This window comes from Protopterus annectens, chromosome 15.part0 (assembly GCF_019279795.1).
Source record: "Protopterus annectens isolate FY-2018-M chromosome 15.part0, PAN1.0, whole genome shotgun sequence".
NCBI lineage: Eukaryota > Metazoa > Chordata > Ceratodontiformes > Protopteridae > Protopterus > Protopterus annectens.
The window spans coordinates 604,672,432-604,697,388 of record NC_056749.1 but is presented as its reverse complement, the minus strand read 5'-3'; the positions used below and the strand labels follow the sequence as shown (position 1 = coordinate 604,697,388).

Genomic DNA, 24,957 nt, shown 5'->3' with positions numbered 1-24,957 from the left:
CCTGCATGCCAAGATGATCTTTCCATAACTGCATAATCAATTCTTTCTCCTTTTTTATTCCATGCTCTTTCATTCAATTAAAAAATTTATTTTCCCATTTTATATACCTGTTTCTTTTGGGTCTATATTAAATTAGCTACACCATCTCTTCCCTTGCATTACCAGCATCTCCTCTAACCAAAATTACTTCCACTGAAAGCTTAACTGCCTTCCTGATATCTACACTGATAGCTGCAGTGCCATCTGAAGGCCAGACTGCTATGCTGCACATATCCTTCAAATGCTCCTCACCTAGCATTCTCTCTGATCCATCCCCCACTCTTGCTCGGTCACCCTACATAAACAAATCTAGACTGTGTGTGTTTCTTATGATTGGCAGTAGAGTTTTACATGCTGGCTACAACCTTGCGAATCACGCCATTCACGCACGCGATGTCATACAGTAGACGCTTTAACTGAGAATCGAACGGGCAACGTCTAACTGTGAGGCGACAACGCTACCGCAGCACCACCACCGCACTACATGCAGCAAATTCAATATTATCAGCCATCATTCTCCCTGCTTCTTTGGGCCACCACTGCACCAAGAACAGAAGCAGGAAGTACACCATGAAACGGGACCTATTTGCACCAAAGCAGAGCAGGGGTCCTTTGTTAAATACCCTATCGATTATATTTACAGTATTATGGAATACCGCGGTGGTGCAGCAGTAGCATTGTTGCCTCACAGTAAGAGGTTCTCCCATTCGATTCTCGGCTTGGGTTGAGAGTGCCTTCTGTGTGGAGTCTGCATGTCCTCCCCATGGTCGAATGGGCGTTCGAAAGACATGCGTTGAATGGGCGTGCCTTCGTTGAAGGTTGGGTGTCGGGCTGGCAACTCAACACCATAAAAACCAACTGCCAAGAAACAAAAACTTTATATAACACTAAAATTATCCAGGCAAAATATATCTAAAGCTTGTTTCATTTTGCAACTGGTCATTATTTTGATGCATTGCAGATGTGTGTGTGTGTGTGTGTGTGTGTGTGTGTGTGTGTGTGTGTGTGTGTGTGTGTGTGTGTGTGTGTGTGTGTGTGTGTGTGTGTGTGTGTGTATCTATGTATTAGATAAATAATTTTTAATACTTCTGTATGCTAGTAAATTCTTTTGTGTGAGTTTTATAAAAGAAACTGGTCTTTCTTAAAGTAGCCTACATATGCTACACAAACTGTATTACTATTACACAAAAAGTAACATTGATCAGCAATCAAACCACTGAATAATACTCACTGAGTACACTAAAATGCAAAAGTACAGTTGTGTACATTTACCATAAATGTAGATGTTCAGGTGTATTCACTGTTGCAGTCATTACATTTGGGTAATCCTGCTGGCAGGTTGCCCTCAGCCGGCCTGAATTCCAAAGTCTTGGGTCCTGCATTGGCTGCTATCGCCCCTTCCCTGATGTCAGGTCATCAGGGGTATAAAAGAAGCAGCCAGTGCCATTTTCTTCAGTTTTTCTTGTCCCAGATTTCAGGTGCCACCAGAAAGGGTAGCCAAACTTTATATATATATATATATATATATATATATATATATATATATATATATATATATATATTCAGAAATACACCAATATAAATTTTACCTTCATCTATAAGCAAATACACCACATAGGTAGTATAAATCAGAGAAGGAAAGATAAGATCCAAAAGAAAAAACGGGGAAGGCAGGTGGGTAACCTGGACTGCAACAGTGAATACACTCGAACATCTACATTTATGGTAAGTGTACACAACTGTACTATGTTCTTCATGTTTCACTGTTGCAGTCATTACATTTGGGTAGAGTCCCAAAGCTATGGTTGGGAGGCTGGAACTAGACAGCAGTAGGAGTGGCTATGAGGCCCTGCAGAACTGCAATGGCAAAGCCTGCCCTGGATTTAGAGTAGAGTGGCAGAGGATAATGTTTTGTAAAGGTGTGCACTGAACTCCAAGTAGCTGCCTCTAAAATGTCTCTGGTTGGTACTCCCCTGAGAAAGGCTGCTGAGGTGGCTGCAGCTCTGGTGGAATGAGGCCTAATGCCCTTAGGCACTAGCTTGGCATGGTGTAGGTAGCAGAAACGAATGTAGTGGCCTAACCACTTAGAAACAGTCTGCTTTGAGATAGGCTTCCCTTGTGACCCTGCAGCATATGCCACTAGTAATTGCTCTGTCTTCCTGAAAGCTTTGGTTCTGTCCAAGTAGAATCTAAGCTGTCTGTGTACGTCCAAAGAATGCAGAATTCTCTCCCCCTTGTTCTGTGGATTTGGGTAAAAGGTTGGCAGATGGATGGCTTGGTTAAGAGCCACACTGGACACTACTTTAGGCATAAATGTTGGGTTTGTCCTCAGGGAGACCCTGTCTGGATGAAAAATGATGAAAGGTTCCACAGCCATGAGCACCTGTAGCTCTGAAACTCGTCTTGCAGAAGTAATTGCTAAGTGCAGAGCTGTTTTCCAAGATAAAAACTTCATGTCAGCAGTAGCAGCTGGCTCAAAAGGAGGCAGGGTGAGCATTTCCAAGACATAGTTGAGGCCCATGCAGGTATTGTTAGTCTCCTTGGGGGCCTTAAATATTTGACTCCTCTGAGGTACTGCCTTAATATAGGGTGAGAAAAAAGTGGTGGCTGTGTATTGTAATGAGCCAAAATGGCAGAGGCATGAATTTTAATTGATGAAAAAGATAGGCCTTTGTCCAGCATCTCAGTCAAGTATTACAAAATCTGTGGAATATTTGGTACCGCTGTATCAGTTCCCAGAATCTCTTCCATTTTCCAGCATAAGACTTTCTAGTACTAGGCCTTCTGGCTTCCAGAATGACATCCATCACAGCTTTACTGAGAGGTGTTTTTTGCATGACTACATTATCCGCCATGCTGCCAAGTTTAATGTCCGGAGTTGACTGTGCAAGATCTGATTGTTTTGCTGGGACAGTAGTCGAGGTATTTGAGGTAAGGTCCAAGCTGGGTATAGAGATAAGTTCCTTAGTATTGGATACCAGTACTGGTGTGGCCAGTCTGGGGCAATCAGTATCATCTTTGGCTTCTCCTGTCTGACCTTTAGGAGCACCTTGGGGAGGAGAGGCAGTGGAGGAAAGGCATATACTGATAGGTTTTTCCAGCCGAAAGATAGGGCGTCCACTTTCCATGCTTGTCTGTGATAAGCTCTTGTGCAGAATCTTTTTAGTCGGTAATTGAGAGGGGAGGCAAATAAATCTATGTCCGGGCGTCCCCATTTCCTTGTTATCATGCTGAAGACTTGTGGATCCAGCTGCCACTCATGGGGATCCATGAGGTTTCTGCTTAGTTTGTCTGCCAGAGTATTTTCCTTTCCTGGCAGGAATTGTGCCTGCAGATGTACTTGGTAAGTCAAAGCTGTGTCCCACAAGGTCATGGCTAGTCTGCAAAGGGGGTAAGAATGTGTGCCCCCCTGCTTGTTTATATACCACATGACCGTGATGTTGTCTGTCTTTATCAGTAGTTGTCCCGGATGAAGTATGTCCTTGAAGGCTGTCAGGGCATTTTGAACAGCTAACATCTCTTTTTGATTGATATGTAGATGCATTTGGTTTGAGGACCATGTGCCCTGAATGCATCTTCCTGCCATGTGGGCTCCCCAGGCATAGTCTGATGCATTTGTTGTTAGTGTCTGCCTGGCTGGGGTTAATGTGAATGGCTGGCCCTTGTTCTGGTGACAAGCCTTTACCCACCATCAAAACACCTGTTACAGGCAGGGAATGAGAGTAATGACTGTTTCCAGGCTGTGGCAATGTTGAGTCCAAACACTTTTTAGGTACCATTGAAGTTTCCTCATATGCAGTCTTGCATATGGAATTAGTGGGATGCAGGATGCCATGAAGCCCAAAGCCTGCAAATTTTTTTCTTGCAGATAACTGGGCCTTTGTTGCCAACATTTTGAAATAGGTAGTCAGTTGCCTTTGTTTGTCTGGCGTGAGATAAGCCATCTGGGCAGTTGTATTCAAGCTTGCACCCAGGAATGTTATCTCTTGTGAGGGTACTAGTTTTGATTTCTTTTTGTTGACTGTTTACCCTAAGCATGTTAGAAGTCTTTTCATAAACGCCAGATGTTGAAGAAGAATGTCCTTGTTCTCTGCTTGAATGAGACAGTCGTCCAAGTAAGGATATATTTGTATTCCTCTTTGTCTGCAGTATGCAATTACTGGTGCCAGGCACTTTGTAAAGACCCTGGGCGCAGTAGATAAGCCAAAGGGCAGTGCAGAGAATTGGTAATGCATTGAACCAGCCTTGAATCTTAGGTATCTTCTGCATGATTGTCTTATTGGAACATGCAGGTATGCCTCTTTTAGGTCTAAAGTTACAAGCCAAGCCTTCTTGCCCAGCATGGGCAGAAGCTGCTGCAAAGTCAACATTTTGAATTTTGGAATATCCAGGAAAATGTTCAGAATAGATAGGTCTAGTATCGGCCTCCATACCTTGTCCTTTCTGGGTACCAAGAACAGTCTTGAGCAAAATCCTTGTCCCTGCTCTTGCTCTGGTACTTGTTGAATGGCTCCCATGTCCATGAGGGATGAGATTTGTTTTTGTGCCTCTGCCCATTGATTTTTTGGCAGATATGGCCAGCCATTTGCCTTTGGCAGAGTATGGAAATGGAACTTGTAGCCTTATGACACTATGTTTAGAACCCACTTGTCCTGGGTATACGATGTGCCAATTTTGAGCAAAAAGTGCTAATATTCCCCCTAAGGGTGCTGCCGAAGATAAGTGCTTGGTTCAGGCAGGGGGAAGTCATTTGGACTGTTTTCTGTATGTTTGTGATCTATCTCCTCCAGCTTTGGAGGTAGAAGCACCCCATTGCTTGGGCCTATAAGAACCTTGCACCTGGGATCTGCCCCTAGGGCATCTGGGTCTGCCCCTTTGTGGTCTGTCTGACACAGGAAAGGACCATTTTTTTGTAGGCCAGTGTCTACTAAACCTAGGTGGCTGTACTTGTAAAAAATATTTCACAGTTTTCATAGATTTAGCTTTGTCCTCCATTTTCTTTAACACCTCTTCTGCCTTAACACCAAAGTATCATGCTGTAAAGGTGCAGCTAGTAATTTAACTTAACATAATCAAACAGATTTTGTTCCTTTAACCAAGCATGCCTCCTAATTACAGAACCTGTAACTGCGGCCCTGCAGGAGGCCTCCAAAGAATCAAAACCACATTGCAAAGTATGTTTTCCAACTTCTTTTGCGGCATACAATAAATCCTGCATTTCCTTGTTTTCTGCAAATTCAGAATTTAACATTTTCTGTTTAAGCAATTCCATGACATGTTGCTGATACTTGAGCATATGAAATTCACAGTTTAAGGCCCTTATAGCCAAAGTTGCAGATGTGTAAACCTTTTTTCCCCATCTATCCAATGCCCTTGAATCTCTGTCAGAGGGGGTTGGGTTTTTTGCGGTGGAAGCCTTAACTCCCTTTGGACCCTGTGAAATAGTTTCTGTGTCAGCAGCAGGGCTTTTAAAAAGAAATTTGTGTGAGTCAGGAACCCTGTAATATCTGTCAGGCTTAACAGGAGCTGGGGGTAAGGAGTCAGGGGTCAGACTAGACTCCAAAAACACATCATCTACAATGTCTAACACAGGTGGAATGGCTAGAGGCCTGTGCTGAGGTAGTAAAAGAAAATCCCTGAGCCTCTTTTTAGATTCTGAAAAATCTTGGCTCTCCCAGTGGAAATGCTCCTTCATGGTATGCAAGGTTTCCCCAAAGGAATAGTCCTCAGGAGGAGATGCTGAAGGTATAGATTCTTCAGCATCAGAAACCTCATAGGGGGAAAGAGAATATTCCTGATCAGAAGAGGAATCAGAAGAAATAGAAACTTGATCTGAAGATTCATAGTCAGTGTCTTGCCTAGGCCTCTTATCAGGAGGGGGATGGGAACCCCTGATCAAGGTAATCAAGTCTTCAGCCATTTTGAGCATCTGTTTTTTGGGCATAGAGGCCTGTCCACGTGGCTCTTGAGTTTGTTTCCTTGCTTTAGAAGGTGCTTAAGTCTTTGCCTTGGAAGCTGAAGTCGTTTTAATGTAAAGATGTTTAGGTCTGAATACACCCTCAGAAGCCGGTACCTGCTCAGCGGCTCCGAACCCATCTGAGGGATTAGCGTCCGAGGCTCCAATACCTTGAGTATCCAGCGGCATGGCCGACTCCACGTGGGAGTCGGTAACAGCCTGCGACTCTAAAGTAGCGGGCTTCAGGGGCTACGAAAGTGCCTCACTGAGAACCGGCGAACCGGTGACTGGCTTAGGAGAAGCTTCGTCGTCGGTTTTCAGCCTCGGTTGTTTTTCTCTATCCTTTTCTTTGTGTTTTTTGTAAACTCTGGTAGTCGGATGGCTATCCGATGACATTTCAGGATAATTAAACCAGCATCCAAAAAAGTTTAAAGCAAAATCATACCGACGCTTAATAGTGCGTTTGTTAAATCTAGCACAAAACCGACAACCAGGGCCTAGGCAAGGAATGCAGTAAGAATGAAAATCCTTATGAGGTATTTGCTTTCCACAAGAAATACAATTATTAACTTTTTCTGACATTGGTCTGAAGCAAGAAAAAAGTTTCCCCAATGGAGTACTTAGCTTTATTGAAGACTTCGGATTTGAAACTCAAATACAAAAATCTCAGAAGTCGGCCGACCGGCACTTGCAAACTGCTTCTGCTTCGGGCACCGCGTGGCAAGAAAGACTGGAGAAAATGGCGTTGGCTGCTTCTTTTATACCCCTGGCAACCTGACGTCAGGGAAGGGGTGACAGCAGCCAATGCAGGACCCAAGACTTTGGAATTCAGGCCGGCTGAGGGCAACCTGCCTGCAGGATTACCCAAATGTAATGACTGCAACAGTGAAACACGAAGAACATCATACATTCACTCAGAAAGAAAAATTGTTGACAAGCCTGTGCTATTACACATACATGCTAATCACTACTAAAAAGTAAATATGTTGTAGTGATCACAAAAGTAAAATATACAGACTTTTCTAATTAGTACACAGTCTGCAAATACAAACATCCCCACCCAAATGTAAACACATATTATTTACATAGGGGTTTTACCATCATATCTACTTACTTATACAAACCAAATCCATGTCGAACAACTTCAAGTACAGTGTAATACCATACATATTACACTACAGTGAACAACAGATTTGAATGTTTGCGAAACTGACCAACAGCATAGTCATCTAAAGTAGATAATGTAACATTCACAAACTAGCACTGCACCCATTATATAATATCTAGAAATGGCTGTATATTGCAGTTTGAAGATTTTTCCTCACATCTCCCTGTTAAAGAGGTCCTGTACTCAGTGTGACTCTTTCAGTCAACAAATGCTAAATAAATAATATGTGTCTGGGCAAGCTTTGGTGATGACTCTCTTTCCCTTCAATTGGCCATTACAACAATAACAACAACAAATGGAAGGCAGACTGCTTTTTCCCAGCCAAACTTAAGGATATTTTGCTAGGAAAGGACCATTTAAAGAAAACAAAGAAAAGAATAAAAAAATAAATTGCTTCCTTCTCCACTATAGGATATGTGAAGGCTAAGAATTAAACCATGCTATATACGTAAGTGAAAGTTTGTACTACCAACAACATTGCCTGTTCCTTACTTTGTGTACTACACTCATAATAGTTCCACATAATACATGTGAATTACATACAGGCATTGCTTCAGGCTTATTGAATATCACCTGATGGGTTTTAGTGTGGCATTTTAGGAACAAACGTGTTTAGCTCATTTTTCAATCTGCAACCATTATGTAAAACTACAGAAGAAACAGAAACACAAGTAACCTATCAAACGGATACCATATTTCCATTAGACAGGTTCATTGGAAGTAATGTCCTATGTAGAATGGCTAGCAAGTTAAAATAATTAACCCATCCACCTTTTAATATCTTTTTGCTTGTGAAAAGCAGTTAGCATGAAGACATGACCCAGAAATATTCCAAGTCTGAAATGCAACTTACCAGCTTGAAGTCAATACCAGTAACTCCTCTTATGGCTGTTTTGAGGTACTCTACCCACTCACGGTCTCCAAGAGAGTTCTCTTGAGTACCAAAGACATAAATATCATGAGGTATGTAGGCTGTTGTTTCATCCAGGCAGCGTCCTAAACCTCTTGATGTCAACCATGATGCAATGTTCTTTGCTGGCGGGGAGTTCCCTGCATTAAATTAGTGGAAAACAAAATGAATGACACAGCATTCATATACTTGTAAAACAAAGGGTCATGGAGTTAAAATAGGCACAATTACTAAATATTTGTGCACATAAAAATCACTTTTAAGTGATCCTCTGCTTGTACATAAAAATAACATTATATATCTAGACACTTTTCAGTACTATATCATGGTACTTCCCTTCTGACAAGTGTATTGCTTTGCATAGGTTCACACTATGTAATCATTTTCCACACACAACAATTACTACCTAATGTACTGTGTCACACAGTATACCTCCACACCACACCCCAATTTACACTTAAAGGTGACACTACTTCAGTGCAGTAAACCACAATGAATATGGGTCTGGTCATTGGCAAACACATTGTCCACCCCCATAGAAGCTGTTTTGGTCAATACTGACCTGATAAACCTACCACCAAAACAAAACATCATAGGAAAGTATGAAGGTGTTGCTCATCAATGCTAGGAGCCTAAACAAGCAGACAGCACTTTGGCTTTCCAGGTCTAAGGAATATAAAGGTGGAGGTATCTCAGTCTTCATCCAGAAAAGACTCACTTCAAGGCTGGTAAAGCAGCATGATCCATGAGAGCTTCTTCATGTCCAAATAACCATCAGAAAGGTCATGTACCATATATTAGCTAGCTACAGAACTCCCTCTATGACCCAGGAAAGCCACCATGCCTATCTACATGAATTGACATTACTCAGTATTAAACCCAATACCATTTTCCTAGGTGATCTAAGCTATCTAACTATAAACCGGGGAAACTACATCATCGCTAGTGTACAATCACAGAGATTCCTGGACTTTATCAATACACATGCCCTGGAACAATTAGAAAACTTACTAGGGAAAAACAACATATTTGATCTTTTCTTTACAAATATGGGGGCATCTTGTACTATCCTTTCCATAGCTTCAACACTTGTTCAGTCTGACCATACAGCCAGCTCCTTTGAAATAAAATTAAAAGCAGAGACCCCTTCCACCCGATATATAATTAGAAGTTTCCCTAAGAGAAACTTCCTACACTTAAGTGATACATTGGCAAGCGTCAAATCCCCACCAAACCCAGTTACTTTTGCTGTATATGCAGAAACATACACCTACACACTATATTAACATGTAAACAGACAGACAGATGCAACTGTACCCTACTGAAACAATAGCAAGGCTAACCTCAGAAACATATCTCCATGCCAGGAACATAATATCGACAAGTTGTGCAATAAAAGGAAGATAATTTGAACAAAAGTAAGAGGAGTACTTCCAAGAATGATAAAGCCCACATCAATGAAATAAATAAGCAGCTCGGGAACTTAATAAAATCCACCAAAGCCTGACCTGAGGCTAAAACAGACACCCAAGCCAAAGGCAATTATAAGGCCAATTTTAGTTATATTTGTAATCTCCAAATCACAGCACACCAGTGCATTGAATTGATTGTAAACAATGTTACCCAAAGTGAGAATGAAGGTATAGTGAACTTACTGGAAATAAATTCAGCTCAAACTTTATTCCCTCTGTCCCTTCTCTCTATCTCATAAGATATGCCTGAAACCATCTCGCTTCCAGCTATCACACAAGACCAAGTCCTAAAGCACTGCCAAAAGCTAAAAAGTGGTCCTCATAATATTCCTGGATGCATCTTCAATAGCATGAAGCATGATTTAGCCACCCCCTTAACAACACTGTTCAACCTCAACCTCCATACAGGTTTGTATAAAGTGAATGGAAAACAACTACATTTATTCCCCTGCAGAAGGGAGGACCTCTCACAGACCCAGGCAATTATAGACCCATAAGTCTGAAAAGTCTCAAAAAAAGCAGTGGAAAAACTTATCATAGAGCTAATAAATAAGGGCACAGGGAACCTCTAAACAATGGAACAATCTCAGTTTGAATTTGTCAAAGGCAGGCAGGCTTAGTCAAGCTGGTGAACTTTTTGAAAAGGTCATCAAAGTAATGGATGAAGGTAAAATAGAACACACCACATACCAGTTAACTAAGTCCAGCTAGGTCAGTGGCAGGCTATCTAGCTCAGTCGCTACAGCATGAAACATACCTTGACCTGGCCAAGGCTTTTGACACAGTCTCCCCAACTCAGGCATTGTAGAAAAGCTAAATAAACTGGGAATAAACACTTAAATTACCCAATGGAAAGCCAAATAGCTCACTGATAGGATGCAGGAGATCAAAATAGGGAGAAGCTATCTCTACAAAAAGATTGTCACCAGTGAAGTCCCTTAGGGTTCTGTGCTGGGACCTCTCCTGTTTGTCATCTACATTTCTGAAGTAAATGTCAATGTGAAAGGGCTGTGTCTGACTAAGTTTGCAGATGACTGCAAGCTGGGAGTAGTCACTGAATCTCCAAATTACATGACTTTGAGATCCTGTATGAAGACCTGTTACAAACAAATGCCTGGTGATAGAATCGTGGACTGAAACTAAATGCCAAAAAATGCATTACTGTATCTTTCGGGAAGTCATCTACCCTAAGCTGAGCTATCTGAGCTATCAAACTGACAATATACCCCTAAGAGTTGACCCAATTGCTTTGGATTTGGGAACTTATGAGGACAGTGACCTAGCTTTCTACCAACATGTGTTCATTGTTATAAGAAAGTCTTTCTATATTTTACAGCGTATAAACAAATGGATTGTGTCCAGATCTACACATGTCATTGTTTCCCATTACTCAGGCCTCATTAGGCCATTTGTCAAATATAATGCCCTCTTTGTCACGTATCTGTCCAGACACATGCAACTGGAATGCCCACAGAGATACCTTACTGACAGAAATCATAACTTAAACAATATATCTTATAGACTACTAACAGGTGACCTGTATCTGGTATACAAGGCACCCTCTAGCCCAATATTAATGGGCCTACTGCACATCACAAATCAAATGGCAGCAGAAATACTCAGGCCAGGCATCTAAATCTCTTCTACATCATGACCATAATGGCTTGGAGAGACAGGTGTATCTCACAGAGGATATTACTGTTCTGGAACTGACTCCCCATACACATAAAACAAATCTTATCCCTGTCCATATTCAAACACAGAGTGGATCTATGGATAGCTAATTGAAAATTTACCCCAGTACAATCCCTAGTAGTACTAATGGATAGAGGCAGGTCCTAAATGCTTTATCCTGTGCATGGGTCCTCTCTAATTATCAACGTTATGATCCCAATGACAATCTAACACCAAATGGGTTAGGGTAATTGGCTAGGGTCATAACAGCCCGCAAGGGCTTTTAGTCTAGTTCTTACCTATGAACACATTTTGACTGTGCTTACTTGTACTCTGCAGTTTTCTGCTCTGTGGAGTACAACATTCTTGCAGCTCTTCTCAATGCATACTGGTGAAAGTTCTTAATTTCCACTGTGCTGTAATCCCTCAACCATTGCAATAAAGGGATTGTCCAAATCTGCACTCTTTGATTTGCAAACATTATTTGCTGCATATAGCACAAACACTTCACACTGGACACCCCCAGATTGAAAGCAGCTGAAATGTTTTTAAATTAATAGCAGCTATTTCTCATTCTGTATTTCATTCCAGCTTGGACATGGGCTTGTATAACACAGTCAACCATAGTGTAAGCCAGTGGTCTCCAACCTTGTTTCCACCAAGGACCGGTTTCATGTAAGACAATTTTTCACGGACCAGCCATCGGGTGTTCATTAAAATAAAGCAAAATAAAGTGAATAATAAATACAACTCACCATAACCCAGAAACAATGGGAGCCCTGAGCTTGTTTCCCTGCAATGAGATTGTCCCAGCTAGGGGTGATGGGAGACAATGACACCTGAAGTATGTTCCTTATCTCCAGTCTACTCCACAATTTCATTTTGGTTGCTGTCATTGCAGAAAATCCCGCTTCACCAAGGGATGTTGGAAATGGAAGCAGGGTTTTCAGTGCTTATTCTAGCAACTTTCTAAGTTTATAACAGCAATATTTAAAATCTGTCCCTATTATTTCTGGCTATGCCCAGATTTATTGTGCAAGAGATTGAGAGGTATGGTCGAGAGGTACTCTTAATTGATGCTGCTGTTGCTGCCAGGGGTCGCTCTGACTCTTCTTTCTCTCTCTCTCCCCCTCTCTCTGTGTGTCACGCATACACACAGACACACACACACACACACACACACACACACACACACACACACACACACACACACACACACACGCACACATTCACGCACACACACACACACACACACACACACACACACACACACACACACACACACACACATTTATTTTTATTTTACACTTGCTAAACAGCAAAAGTGTTGCTTAGCAAGTGTAAAATAATGCCTTGAATGAACTCACTGTTCACTCTTTCATGCACAGTCTCTTCTGCTTTCACAAACACATACATTCTGCTTTCATACACACATTCACTCACACACGCAGGCAGAAACATAAACACACTCACATGCATACATACACACATTCACTTTTTTGTTTCACACCCTGCCTAAAAGTTCTTGTGCGGCCCGGTACTAAATTATATATGGCCCAGTAGCAGTCCACAGCTCGGTAGTTGGGGACCGCTGGTGTAAGCTATGCTACTCACAGAAACACATTATACAAAGAACTGGAAAAAGCTGCTCTCTGTGTTCAGATGTACTGTGCGAGCCAAACTCCTGCTGTCATATGATCTGAAATCCACACTGCTTCTTCACATGTGTTTTAAATCATTAAGCTTAAACTGTATAGACAATGCACACACATACACTGCATTTTCAACTGTTCTCACCAGTACTCACACACCTACTGCATTACAAAATACATTGCATAGCTACACTAACTTAATGAATTTTAACTCCCATTTCATTCTACCTCCCTGCATATATCTATATTTTGCATTCATCATGCTTCATGCAAAAGGTAGCTTTACCACATCCTGTTGCATGATGATTCACCTGCAAAGAATTTCAAGCTCTCTATACTGTACTTTCCTGCAGAGATCATTAGTGCATACTGACATATACCACATAATATTTACCTTAAAATACAAACAGCTGTGCTGCAAACTCAAAGATATTTTGTGACTAGTAATATTTTCTACTCACAACTCAACACCACAGTTTACCATGATGCTTCTGTATATGCATATAGTCTCTTGCCTTCAGTGTGTGACTTTTTCTGACTGACCATGCTATGCAAGTTGTTCTGTGCCTGTGACATCTGCAGATTTACCTGTTGCATATTTTTGTACTACACTCATAATTTCCATTTCTTCATAGGGTATAAACATTGACTGTGTAATTACTGCTTTAAGTCCAGACTTCAGGCACTAAATATTGCAGAAAATCACAATACAAATCCCACCAGCTGTCATCAAATATTATATGACTGATTTACTTTTTAACTCAAGGACATGTAAGTCTGGTGTACTAATCATTTCTTAATAGCATACCTCTATCAAACAGTAACTACATAGAGCTAACTGCTTTCTTTCGAATACTTAATAGACAGTTTGAATTGGTGCTCCTGGTTTGCCAGAGTAATCTAACTGGTGACCACTGTGAAGATAGGTGAAGGCTGCCAGCCTAGCCAGATAGTATTTTGTAGATAATTCTGTCATTTATAAATATTAATATAAGCTTGTTCTCTTAAATGGGAAAAAAATGTTGTTAAATGTGGACTCTGCTGTAACAAAGCTGAGAAGTCAATTCTTTGATGGCAAAACTTGGAGCCGAGATGTCCAGATAAAGACAGTCTGCCTATTGTTTTGAAGGCAGAGTTAATGGTTAGAATTTGCATGTATAATTTATTTTATTGCTCTGGCTTCCTGACCAGCTGCAAGATGAAGGGATATTAACCTCTGAGAGTGTGTTAGCCTGGGAATCAGAAATAAATTATGCAATCTGAAATGAATCAGTGTTGCTGTGTTATCAATTTAAGGACCGAAAGAATGAGAGCATTAGAGCATTTGTCTTGAGAACATCCAACTCACCACTCTTCCTGTGTCTGTATGTAAGTAGGATTTTCGAACTGTGTTTTCTCTTAGATATAGCTAGTAAATAAGAAGATTAGTTTGCTTTTCTGTGATGTCCAAACTTTTCTACTGTATTATTTTAAGTATTTCTCTGTGATCTCTGAAATCTTGTCTAGCACTGTGTAGTAAGAAGTATTGTCTTGTGTTTTTTTTATTATAAAATATTTTTAAACCTTTCATCTGTGGCTGTTTTGTGTAGAGATAATTTAAGCTCTAAGAGTACATTGCATGTATAGTGATACTGTACAAAGTTACTCCAAATAAGTCTTGACTGTTCAGTCGCACTTACCATTTGGATAATAATATTGCACAGTATAATTGGACACCCTTTCATAAAGGCCTTTGAGTAGCTGATAAATATTAGCTGGGTGGTGGCAGTGATTTCTACTGTATAGTCTGGGTAAAAGGGGCACAGCTGAAGAACCTGTGCCAGCCTTCCCCAGGTGTGTCTGTGTGGCTGTATATAACTCTTATCTCAAAGTGTGTGCATGTCAGCTACTTGGGCAGGGACATGAAGCACTGGCTGGACAGAGAGGATGCTGGAGGTTTTAGCTTGCCCACTAGGCTGAGATCTTGACCCTATAGCTTTGCCAGTGGGAAGTCTTATTGGGGACCTGGAGAGAAAGGGAGAAACCAGCCTCAGACTGACTGGGATCTCTGTGTGCTCGTAAGGGAAATTGTACTTTACTGTGTTTGTATTTATTATCCTTTACCTATATGGATGCCCCTCACTGGTGTTAGTGGTGAGGATTGAGGCTCCTTAATTGCTGGGCCAGTGTACGGACGTCACAACCACATTACTGTAAAACTGGGGAGATGGTGTTGGTGTTATAGAGTTATCATTCAATGTGTGTGTGTGTGTGTGTGTGTGTGTGTGTGTGTGTGTGTGTGTGTGCACACAAAATAATTTTGGATAAGTGTACCTACTTACGATAAGACTAAGTTAGAAGTTACTGGGCTCAGTCTAATGTTGCAAATTTAGAGAGCTAGGGATTATTACTTTGATCTGCACAGTTATATCTTATTTGGGTGTAGCAGGTATTGGCTATTATCTAGGGCAGAACTTTGTATTTAATACATGCCTTTAAGGCCACATGCCGTTTGCATATTGTTGTGCATCAGTATGGATTGAAGGTCCATACCCCTAATGCATCACACATAGTACTTGGTGGAAGATGATGGGATTTATAATCCCATTCTCCACAATACTTACTGCTAGCAGTATGGATTTAAAGCCTGTGCCATCACTCAGGGTAAAAATAGCATTGTCAACATTCATGCCTAGTGCAGGGATGAAAATTATGTAGTAAAAGGAATAAACAACAGATAAACATGCAAAGGTGGCAAATGTAGCATAACTTTCATATCTTGGTCAGCCAAGAAAATTCACAAACTGATTGCAAGATACTACAAGCATATCATATTAAAAAAACTAACAACTCTGCAGGAGTGCAATCACATGGTGATATATGATAACCCACATAATTAGCACCTCTACTCAAGCAACTCCCAGTATCTGAGCAATACACTCTGTAACACTGGCTAAGAGATTCTCCCTGAAAAAGCTTAGCATAAAATGTGGAGATTCATATGACTGCTACTGAATAAGGACATAACTGCACAGCAGCAATACGGACAAAAATTGCTTTTATCAAGTAGTGTGTTGAACTGGCCATTATTAATTTTCTTTTCAGAGTGTGTTACAGTGACTACTTTCCCCACTTTCCAGACAAATGGACCTTTAGGAACCATTCAGTAAGGTAACACAAGGCCTAAGCGTGGAGAAAATCAAAAGACATTAAATGAATGTCATTCTGGGAAAGTCCTGACTTGTAATTACTGAGACTGGCAACCAACAATTCTGTTAATATCTGGTGCTCTAATGTTTCCTACATTTAAGAAAGATTTACATGACTTATTCAAAGCCTTCATTTGTGAAGTATACATTGAGTATTACATGCAGCCTATGTATTCACCTCCATCTACTCTGTTTTTGATGTTATGAGCATGCTCAATCATATTTTGGGCGTATGCTGTGGATTCTTGCATTACAAATATTAGTAAATATTTTCTGCAGTACTGAAGTTATTCTAGCCTTATTAGCTCACATTATTTACTTTGCATTAACTGGCTTATTATGTAACACTCTCATAATAAGAATTGTCGGTAGAATGATGATTAACTGCCCTGTCTCACCTGTGATGTCTAAATAGCATGTTTAATTTGCAATGATATATATGGCATATTAATATAATGGCTCTGTTGCTGACATTATAACACGTTGCCTTCTGGTATGCATTATTGGTGAAAATGTTCACTTTGGATAAGATCAGCTTCAGCAAATAAAATTATGTCACAGGTTATTACATCTGATATACCCAAGTCTCCATCAGTAAAAACTGCAAGAAAGACCCAGTCAAGCTCGAGTCTTCACCGTGTAATGCCTTAAACTGCCTGCATTAGAGGCCCACAAGATATATGTGGATGACCCCTTAAAAACATACCATTGTTTCAGCTACATGTCTTCTGAATGTCTTGACTTTTTACTTTTTAAATCTTTTTGGCTAAATTCAGGCCAACATGTGCAGCACTTAAATCAATAAATGGAACGCCATGTTTCACGCTCAGCTCTTTTACTCATAAGCTTCCTACTGTCTTATGTTTGCTCTCCGCAGTTCTCTTAAGTACTCCATTTTTCACAAAGGCTACAGCCTAACAGTATTCATTATCTCAGTACAGCAATAAGGAGACTGAAAACTCTTTCAGCCATGACTCAGGCTACTGCATATATTGATATAAATAAATGCAAAAGTGACTCAGTTTAAATGAACATCTGAATAACACAGTCATTGTAATAATGTTATCCAACTTCTGCCTTCTGGTATACAATGAAATATATTACACAGGAACATTTTACTTTGTTTTATGTTAGCACTTTGTGCCTGCACATAATACAGTGTTAACATTTTTGTATTTACTAGCGAGGTATTTGTATTAATGTATTTTGGTATAAATCTGTTTGCTCACTTTGTTTTAGCTTGTATCTAGGTAACTGAATACAGATTTCAGATAAACAAGAGAGAGGAAGTCATATTTATATTCCAAAAGAAAAAATCCAAGGCCACTGTAAAACTAGTAAAAAAGAGACAACAGAAGATACATCATAGTAAATGAATGCAAAGTTCTATGTGCAACAATAAACATGTAACTGTTATAACAACACATCAGGCTAGGTCATTGCAAACAGCAAGAGCTGCTCTACATACTACACTAGATCTAATCCAAAATGACAAGGAGAACTTACTTCTTTTAGATGCAGCACTGTTAGATGCAGCACATGCCGCGGTGGTATGGCGGTAGCATTGTTACCTCACAGCAAGAGGTTCTCCCGTTCAATTCTCGGCTGGGCTTGGGAATGCCTTCTGTGTGGAGTCGCATGTCCTCCCTGTGATTGGGTAGCATTCGAAAGACATGCGTGCGTAAATGGGCGTGCCTTCATTGAAGGTTGACCGTTGAGCTGGCACCTCGGCATTTCGTAAAAATCAACTGCCAATCATTAGCGGACCGAAGCTCCGCTGTGGCATCCCCTTACTGGGAAAAGCCGAAAGACAAACAACAATAACTGTTAGATGCAGCACAATACAGTACTGTTAAGGGAATATCTTAACTTTGAATCTCATGTCATAGTCATTGAACAGTTAAAAGCAGTACCTGATTTAGGGCTAACAGTGCAATGGCCTTTGATGCTCCTACATAAGGGAATAATCAGTACTGTAATTAGTGCAGGGTAAAAGCTGCAGCTCTCATGGGGGTGATTAGCAGTACATAATTACCATTTGGATGCAAATGTAGTACCAGGATTCATTCATGCAGTCTTGGTACCACACTTGTGCTCAATCTGCATTTATTAAGCAGTCCTAAATGAAGGTTGGTAGCACTGGCGTTTGTTACTACAATTTGGCATAGGTGATGGCATTTTTTCGAGATTTATTTATTTTTTTAAGTATATATGTATGCATATATGCATTTTTTTGGGAGGTAGAACCAGTGTGGGGCCAACCCTGAGTGCCAATTGACTTTACTGAAAATAGTTGACAAATTAATTGCATTAAATGCCAAAATGAAATAGGTAAATCAATGCTTAAAGAAAAGGACACAAAGGCGGAAGCAAGGGGTTACTTGTCTTTTCCAATGTGGGTTACCCATGTTGTCCCACAGGACTCTCTGTGAAGGTCACTTCATTTTGGACTGTCCTTCTCAAACACAAAAGTGGGAAATAAACTATGAATGACAAATATGTTGATGAATGCAAACTGGATATCATAATTAATTCTATAAAAGATGCTGAAATTCTCAAAGATGATCTACAAAATATACATACTTGGAGTAATAGTAATGACTGCACCTTTAATGTCAATAAATGTTGCATAATGGTACTTTGAAAAAAGGACAACAATCATGATTAAAAAGTAAATGGTGACATCATAAGAACTAAAATTATCATTAAAGATGTGGGGACAATGATAGACAAAATATAGACTTTGACAAGAATTTTTCTACCAAAGTTAGAAAAGCATATTCTGTGGTCCATTTCAAAAAGGCGTGTCTAGCTACTCCATGAAAATTGTTTTACCATATCACGTTACTGATTTGATCAATTATTGATACAATACTCCGTTATGTAACCTTCAAACGAGCTACTTCCAAGAACAGAAAAAAGTTATGTTGCCTTACTGGAAACTTCATTGAGTTGGAAAATATGCACACTTTGAAAAGGCAAAATTTTCATTATATTAAGTGATCATAATAATTTCTCACCAAGAAAACCATGGCACTAAATCACCAAAGCTATTCTGACTATACAGGATGCTAAGGGGAGATCTTTGTCTCTCATACAGAGTCTGTACTTACACCATCCTTGCAGAGCTTCTATACATCCATTAAACATCTGTTGATAAAGCCACTGAAGTGGGGTGTAGTCTGTTACAAAAGTTAATGGGTAACTCCATAAATATTTCCTGAAAGACAACAGTGTGTACTTAATGGCTAAGCACTACTTCTCAGCAGTAGTTGCTGGATTAGAGTTCCTACTGCAGAACCATAGCTCCTAGGCATAGCTCTGAGGCATCCTTGTATACAATGGTAGATCTTTAAAAAACAGAGTCACCAATAAATGTGAAGAGCATAAGTCAGACCTCAAGAATAAGAGTGCATCATCAGCATCATCATTCCATTTTACCTTTTGGGGCAGTTTAGCCTGAGTGAGTTTAGTCAAGGGAATATGCCACACTTGTGTAGATGGTATGAGTTTCATATAATATCCTACCAAGCCTGGGAATGCATTTACTTTTTATTTACTAAGGTTATTGACATTTTTGATGGCTTCAACTACTTTTATTTTTGGGTTATACCACACCTAATTATATATACTTGTTACCTAGCCTCTGTCATATCAATTTTACACTTGGGGGTTAGCTGTTGGTTGGATTGCCTGCAATTTATCCAACTCAGCCTGTACCCTGAGAAAATAGCTTTTGCTGTCTTCATTAAACACCACTACATCATCCAGGTATGCCAGGCCATACTATCAGCAATTTTAGTACCCAGTTCATTAGTGTTCAGAATGTGGTCAGGACCCCATGAAGGTTAAATGTTAGCACTCATACTAGAAGAAGAGGTGAAAATCACACTCTTTTTTTGGGCCTGTCCTGTTACAGGAATCTACCAGTGACCCCTTGTTATAAGCATGGGTACCCTGCAGTCCCAAGCCTTTCCATCAGCTCATCTACTTGCAGATTACAGTATATGTCAAATTTTTGGTGTCATTAATTCAAGTAAGAGTAAAGTGTTACAAAATCTTATGCTTTCCTTCAGTTAGACACTAAAATCACATGGCCATTTCACGGAATATAGGACTCCTCTATTGCCATTGACTGCAACATTTTCTGAATCAAGGGGGAGGGGTTGGCATAACTGGGGGAGGAGTTGGCATAATAGTTAAGGTGCTTACCTCACAGATACAAAGTGCAGGATTTGACTCTGACCTTTGGTTATTGTCTAGGCTTGCAATGGTCTGCAGACTGATTGCTTATTTACCTATGAGCCTATTATCCTGATTTATGACTTAATTTTAGGCATATCTTTAGAATTTTGATTTTGCAGAATGGCCCTGATTTTGCCTCAGATTTTTGTTTTGTTCTTCATAACATTTGGATTTTCTGGCAAATTACTGATAATTTCATTCAGTCAGTAGTGCTAGACATCTAAGTTTCATACTTCATATTGCTAGAAAATGCACATTGATATAAAATCTGTAGTTCTAGTAACTTGAGTAAATTAGAGTATTTGAAAATTGCCCCTGATTTTGGGCCTTTGTCTCCCCATTATTTTTGGTTTGTCCCGATTTCTTGTGCAAAGAAGTTGAGAGAAATGCTTTCAGGTGTATGGGATTCTGTATGGTTTCAGTTTGTCCCAGCAGTGTGACAATGGTATGTTGCATCTTCAGGACCCCCCATACAAGCCAGAAATTGGAGAAGGTGGCATCACTGAACCAGCAACAATTTTTCTGGACTATCATATTCAGCTCTAGGCTAGTGGGGCTAACTCCTTTGTGTTGGACACTCTTTGATTATTTTGAGGCAAATTAAATCAGTTTCTGTCACTGGCAATTCAATTTTGGTAACTAGCATTGTCGCCTCACAGTAAGATGCTGTCCAGTTCGATTCTCAGCTAGAGCGTCCTCTGCATGGAGACATGCATGAATGGGCGTACCTTTGTTGAAGGTTGTGCATCAGGGCTGGTAACTCGGCACGTAAAAATCAACTACCAATCATTAGCGGACCGGAGTTCCACTGTGGCGACCCCTAACCGGGAAAAGCCGAAAGACACAACAACTGATGTACAGGCACTCTATTCTGTGCTGCCCCATGTGTACTGCATACGGGTTGTAAAAGATTCTATGATGGAGGAAACCATAGCCCTCCCAGGTAACAGACTGTCCTAATTTCTAACTTCCTGCATTTGGTGCTAAGCAATTTTTTTTTTTTTATTTAAATGCAGTATTTACAAACAAAAATGTGGAATTGCAATGGGAGCAGCTATGGCCCCTAACCCAGTTAATACAGCCCCTAGCATAGCTAATACAACATTAGCTAAGCGGGAGAATTAAACAGACTATAACTCATCTGCTTCATCAAATGTTACCTGACATTTGTTGATAATGTTTTATTGCATGGGAAGGGTCAGTGGAAGTGCTTAAGAATTTCTTTGTACACATTGCACCGTCGGCTGAGTTTTTGAAATTTACTACACATCACAAGTACCATAAAGTTAGTTTTCTAGATCTCTCTGTTTATAGGCACATACAGTCACACAAGAACTTTGCAAACCCACCCAGGTAAACCTACTGCTTCATGCCAGCAGCAGGCACCCACAAATGACTAAACACAATACAATACAATAAAGTCACAGGGTATGTGGACTGCTCATGTGTCCAGAGAAACATCTAATTTTCTAAACTAGAAAAGCAACTGAAATGCATGCAGGGTCTCTACTAGGAACACATTTATTTACAGCAAAGCATAGATAAGAAGACACTGCCCAGAGGACTTAGATTGAACAAAAGACCAATGTGGAAAAGTATGGATGATTCACCTTCTAAGGAATGGGAAGATATTTCAGATGATGCCAGGTACAAGCTTATTCATCTGCTATTAAGAAACAATCTTAGTGTGCAGGAAGCTACAAAGGCTGATATCACATCTTTAAAAACAACATTGGAAAATGAGAACCACAATGACCTAGATGCTAAATTTGAGCTGCTTAAAGAAAGAGTGAAAGGATATGAGCAGTCCATTAAAGAAAGAAAGATTAATAAAATGAAAGAAGATCAACTGGACAGAAATGATCCTGGGAGAGTTACTAGGAGGTACAATAACAACAACAACAACAAGAGAACCAACAACAGGCAAGGTTTTAGTTATAACAGGGGATATAGGGGAAAGTATAACTGGGCCAGCAGACCTCAATGGGACTCATTGTATTTAATAAAGGATTTTCGACTGAAAACCCTGCTTTGATTACTTTAGAATACTTATTAATTCTCTATAATATTTTAAATTATTTTTTTATATTTTTTTGACTTAGGTTGAGTTTAAGTTTGCTACTTCTACTACCATTACCTGATCTGATTAATATATAGTGATTGACTAGATATATAATGGATTGAAAATCTTCCACACAGAGAAGTTTCTTACACTGGTTTGCTTTTGGACCTACTATAGTTCTTTAGTGGGTTGTTTGAGACTTCAGGGATACCATAGAGATTACTTGTTTTTTAATTTTCTAAAGAACTTGCAGAACCTCTACAGAAATTTACTTGAGCTGGGGTATCAAAGTGGGACTACCAGATGTATTTATGATGCTGTTCAGGACCTAGAAGCAATGGAGGACACTTCCTTACATGAGAAGTGTTTTTATGTGATTTCAGTAGTCCCTATACTTTCCAAAGGAATAAGAAACTGAAAAGAAGTATAATCTTACCTTTCAGTAAAGATGCCCATGAGATTAAAAGAATAATTTATGACAACTGGTCCATTTTATCTAATAATGGCAAGATTCTGGATCCTGGCCCTTCTTTTGTTTTTAAAAAAGGTACAAATATTCGGTCTTGTTTAGAAGGAGTGTTCAAAAAGGACTGAATGGAGAGGTCTGGTACCTTAAAATATGGACCCCCCCCTGTCTGTACCTTTTGTGAGTTCATGAGCTGCAAAGATTTCTTCGCCTGCCCCAGTGCAGGTAAGAAATATAACAGTACGGTGGCTGGGAAATGTAACAGAGAAAAGATTGTTTATAGAGCCCGATGCTCCAGCTGTCATGTTTTTTAAATAGGGAAGACTATTTTTAAGTTTAAAAGGAGTTTAGCCCAACACGTCTGAAATTAGAAATAGACTTAAGCAACAATCCTCTTGCAAAGCACAGCATTGAATCATCGGGTCATTCTTTTTCCACTTTTCAAACTTTGACCATATTCAAGATGGGTCCACTTGAGTGGAACTGTAATGACATTCTTGAAAAGAAGGAGCAGAAATGTCAAATTTACCTTAATGCCTACAACCCTCCTGGACTCAAATCTGCTTGTTCAATTAAATGCATTCTTCAGCTAGGAAAATAGAAAACAAATTATTTTATCAATAATTTTATTAATAGCTTTAACATGACATGTTGGTTGCTCCTTTCTTCACTTTTCTGGCACATTTTTGATGGTTTCTGCTTCTTTTTTGTTCGATACAATATATACGTATGCATAGTAATTTGCATTTTTTTTGGACAGCTTATTGTTTTTACTTATCCTATTTCCTATGCGTGTATAAACACACACACACACACACACACACACACACACACACACACACACACACACACACACACACACACACACACACCCTTCTTGATTTTTATTTCTTTATAGTTTTTTTTTTTTTTACTTTATCACGCCTTTTGGAGGATCTTGTTGTAACCTTGGTGATAAATATCCTTTAGTGAGGGGAGTATTATGACACCTTGTCCCTGTCTGAAGACAGACTATGAGTTAATTACTAGTTCTGCACTTCACTTTGATTTTTGTTTTATTAGTACTTCTGTTTCTTATTTTTGTTTGGATTATAAAAAAATGAATTGTGGCCCTGGCAAGACGGTGCTAGTGATCTACCTTATACCGGGGTCTCTTATAGGACTCTACAGGCAGTCACTTCTGGTGGTCCCACTGCTGTAAACAAACGAAGATCTTTGATTCCATGCTGCACCATGAGGGTACCGTGCAAAAAACAGTGCACTTGGAAGCCATGATCAAACTCTAGCTCTCATTCCAATGGATAATGTCTAATGTCTCATGGTCCCACTCATTTATCATTTTGGTAATTGCATACACTATATACTATCTAAGTAGGAAACCTCTGGTGGGGTGTGAAACAGCACCAAAATTAATGTTGTTTCAACTTGACATAAAGATGTGAGAAACTGCACATTATATTTTCCTTTTTCTGCATGGCATTTAACTTTAAGTATGTCATTGCTCTTTAGTGTCTCCAGTGGCTGCAAAGGAAAGTTATGTTATCCCCATTTGTGTCAACAGTCTGCCCACCCATGCTCCAAAGATGCTCATGCAGGTATACAAGACTGTGAAAGCCTCATAGCTTAACTATGGTCAAAGTCACAATGCATTGAAAACAGTAATTAAAAAATATTTATGGGTTATCTGCTAGCCACCACATGCATATACTTGAATCTATGTGATATAGGCCCCAGCAGTTACAGAAAGCCTCATCACTCTACAGATGACGGCATAAAGCATCATTAAGCAAATTAGCTATACTTACAGAAAAGTTGTGTCTGGAAAGAAGAAAGTAACTTTTCTGCCTCTGAGAGGTAAGATCGACTTTCTCTAAATTGTACCTTTGCTGATGTGTCTTGAGTAGATCGGTCTTGTACAAATATCCAAGGAATGTGCCTTTTGACTGTAGTGAAAACATTTATAACCCACTGCTGCAGAAAGAAGTGCAAATATGGTAGTTTTGTGAATGAAATGGTGAGATTAACAAGGGTCTAACAGCCTTTGGTGAACAAGTTGCTCAACATTTAATGGTGCAAAGCAAACAGTTTTGAGCTGTTGTCTAGTGTAATTGTGTAATACTGAACA

At 39.8% G+C, this 24,957-nt stretch overlaps 1 protein-coding gene across 1 annotated transcript in view; it reads right to left on the bottom strand.

Annotated features, from left to right (window-relative positions):
• LOC122789860 (phosphatidylinositol 3,4,5-trisphosphate 5-phosphatase 2A-like) overlaps positions 1-24,957 on the bottom strand; it is a 1,099,782-nt gene that overhangs the window by 422,442 nt on the left and 652,383 nt on the right. The window contains exon 12 of the mRNA XM_044057294.1: positions 8,017-8,213. Coding sequence (XP_043913229.1) covers positions 8,017-8,213 — 197 coding nt within the window. The remainder of the gene's footprint in view (positions 1-8,016; positions 8,214-24,957) is intronic.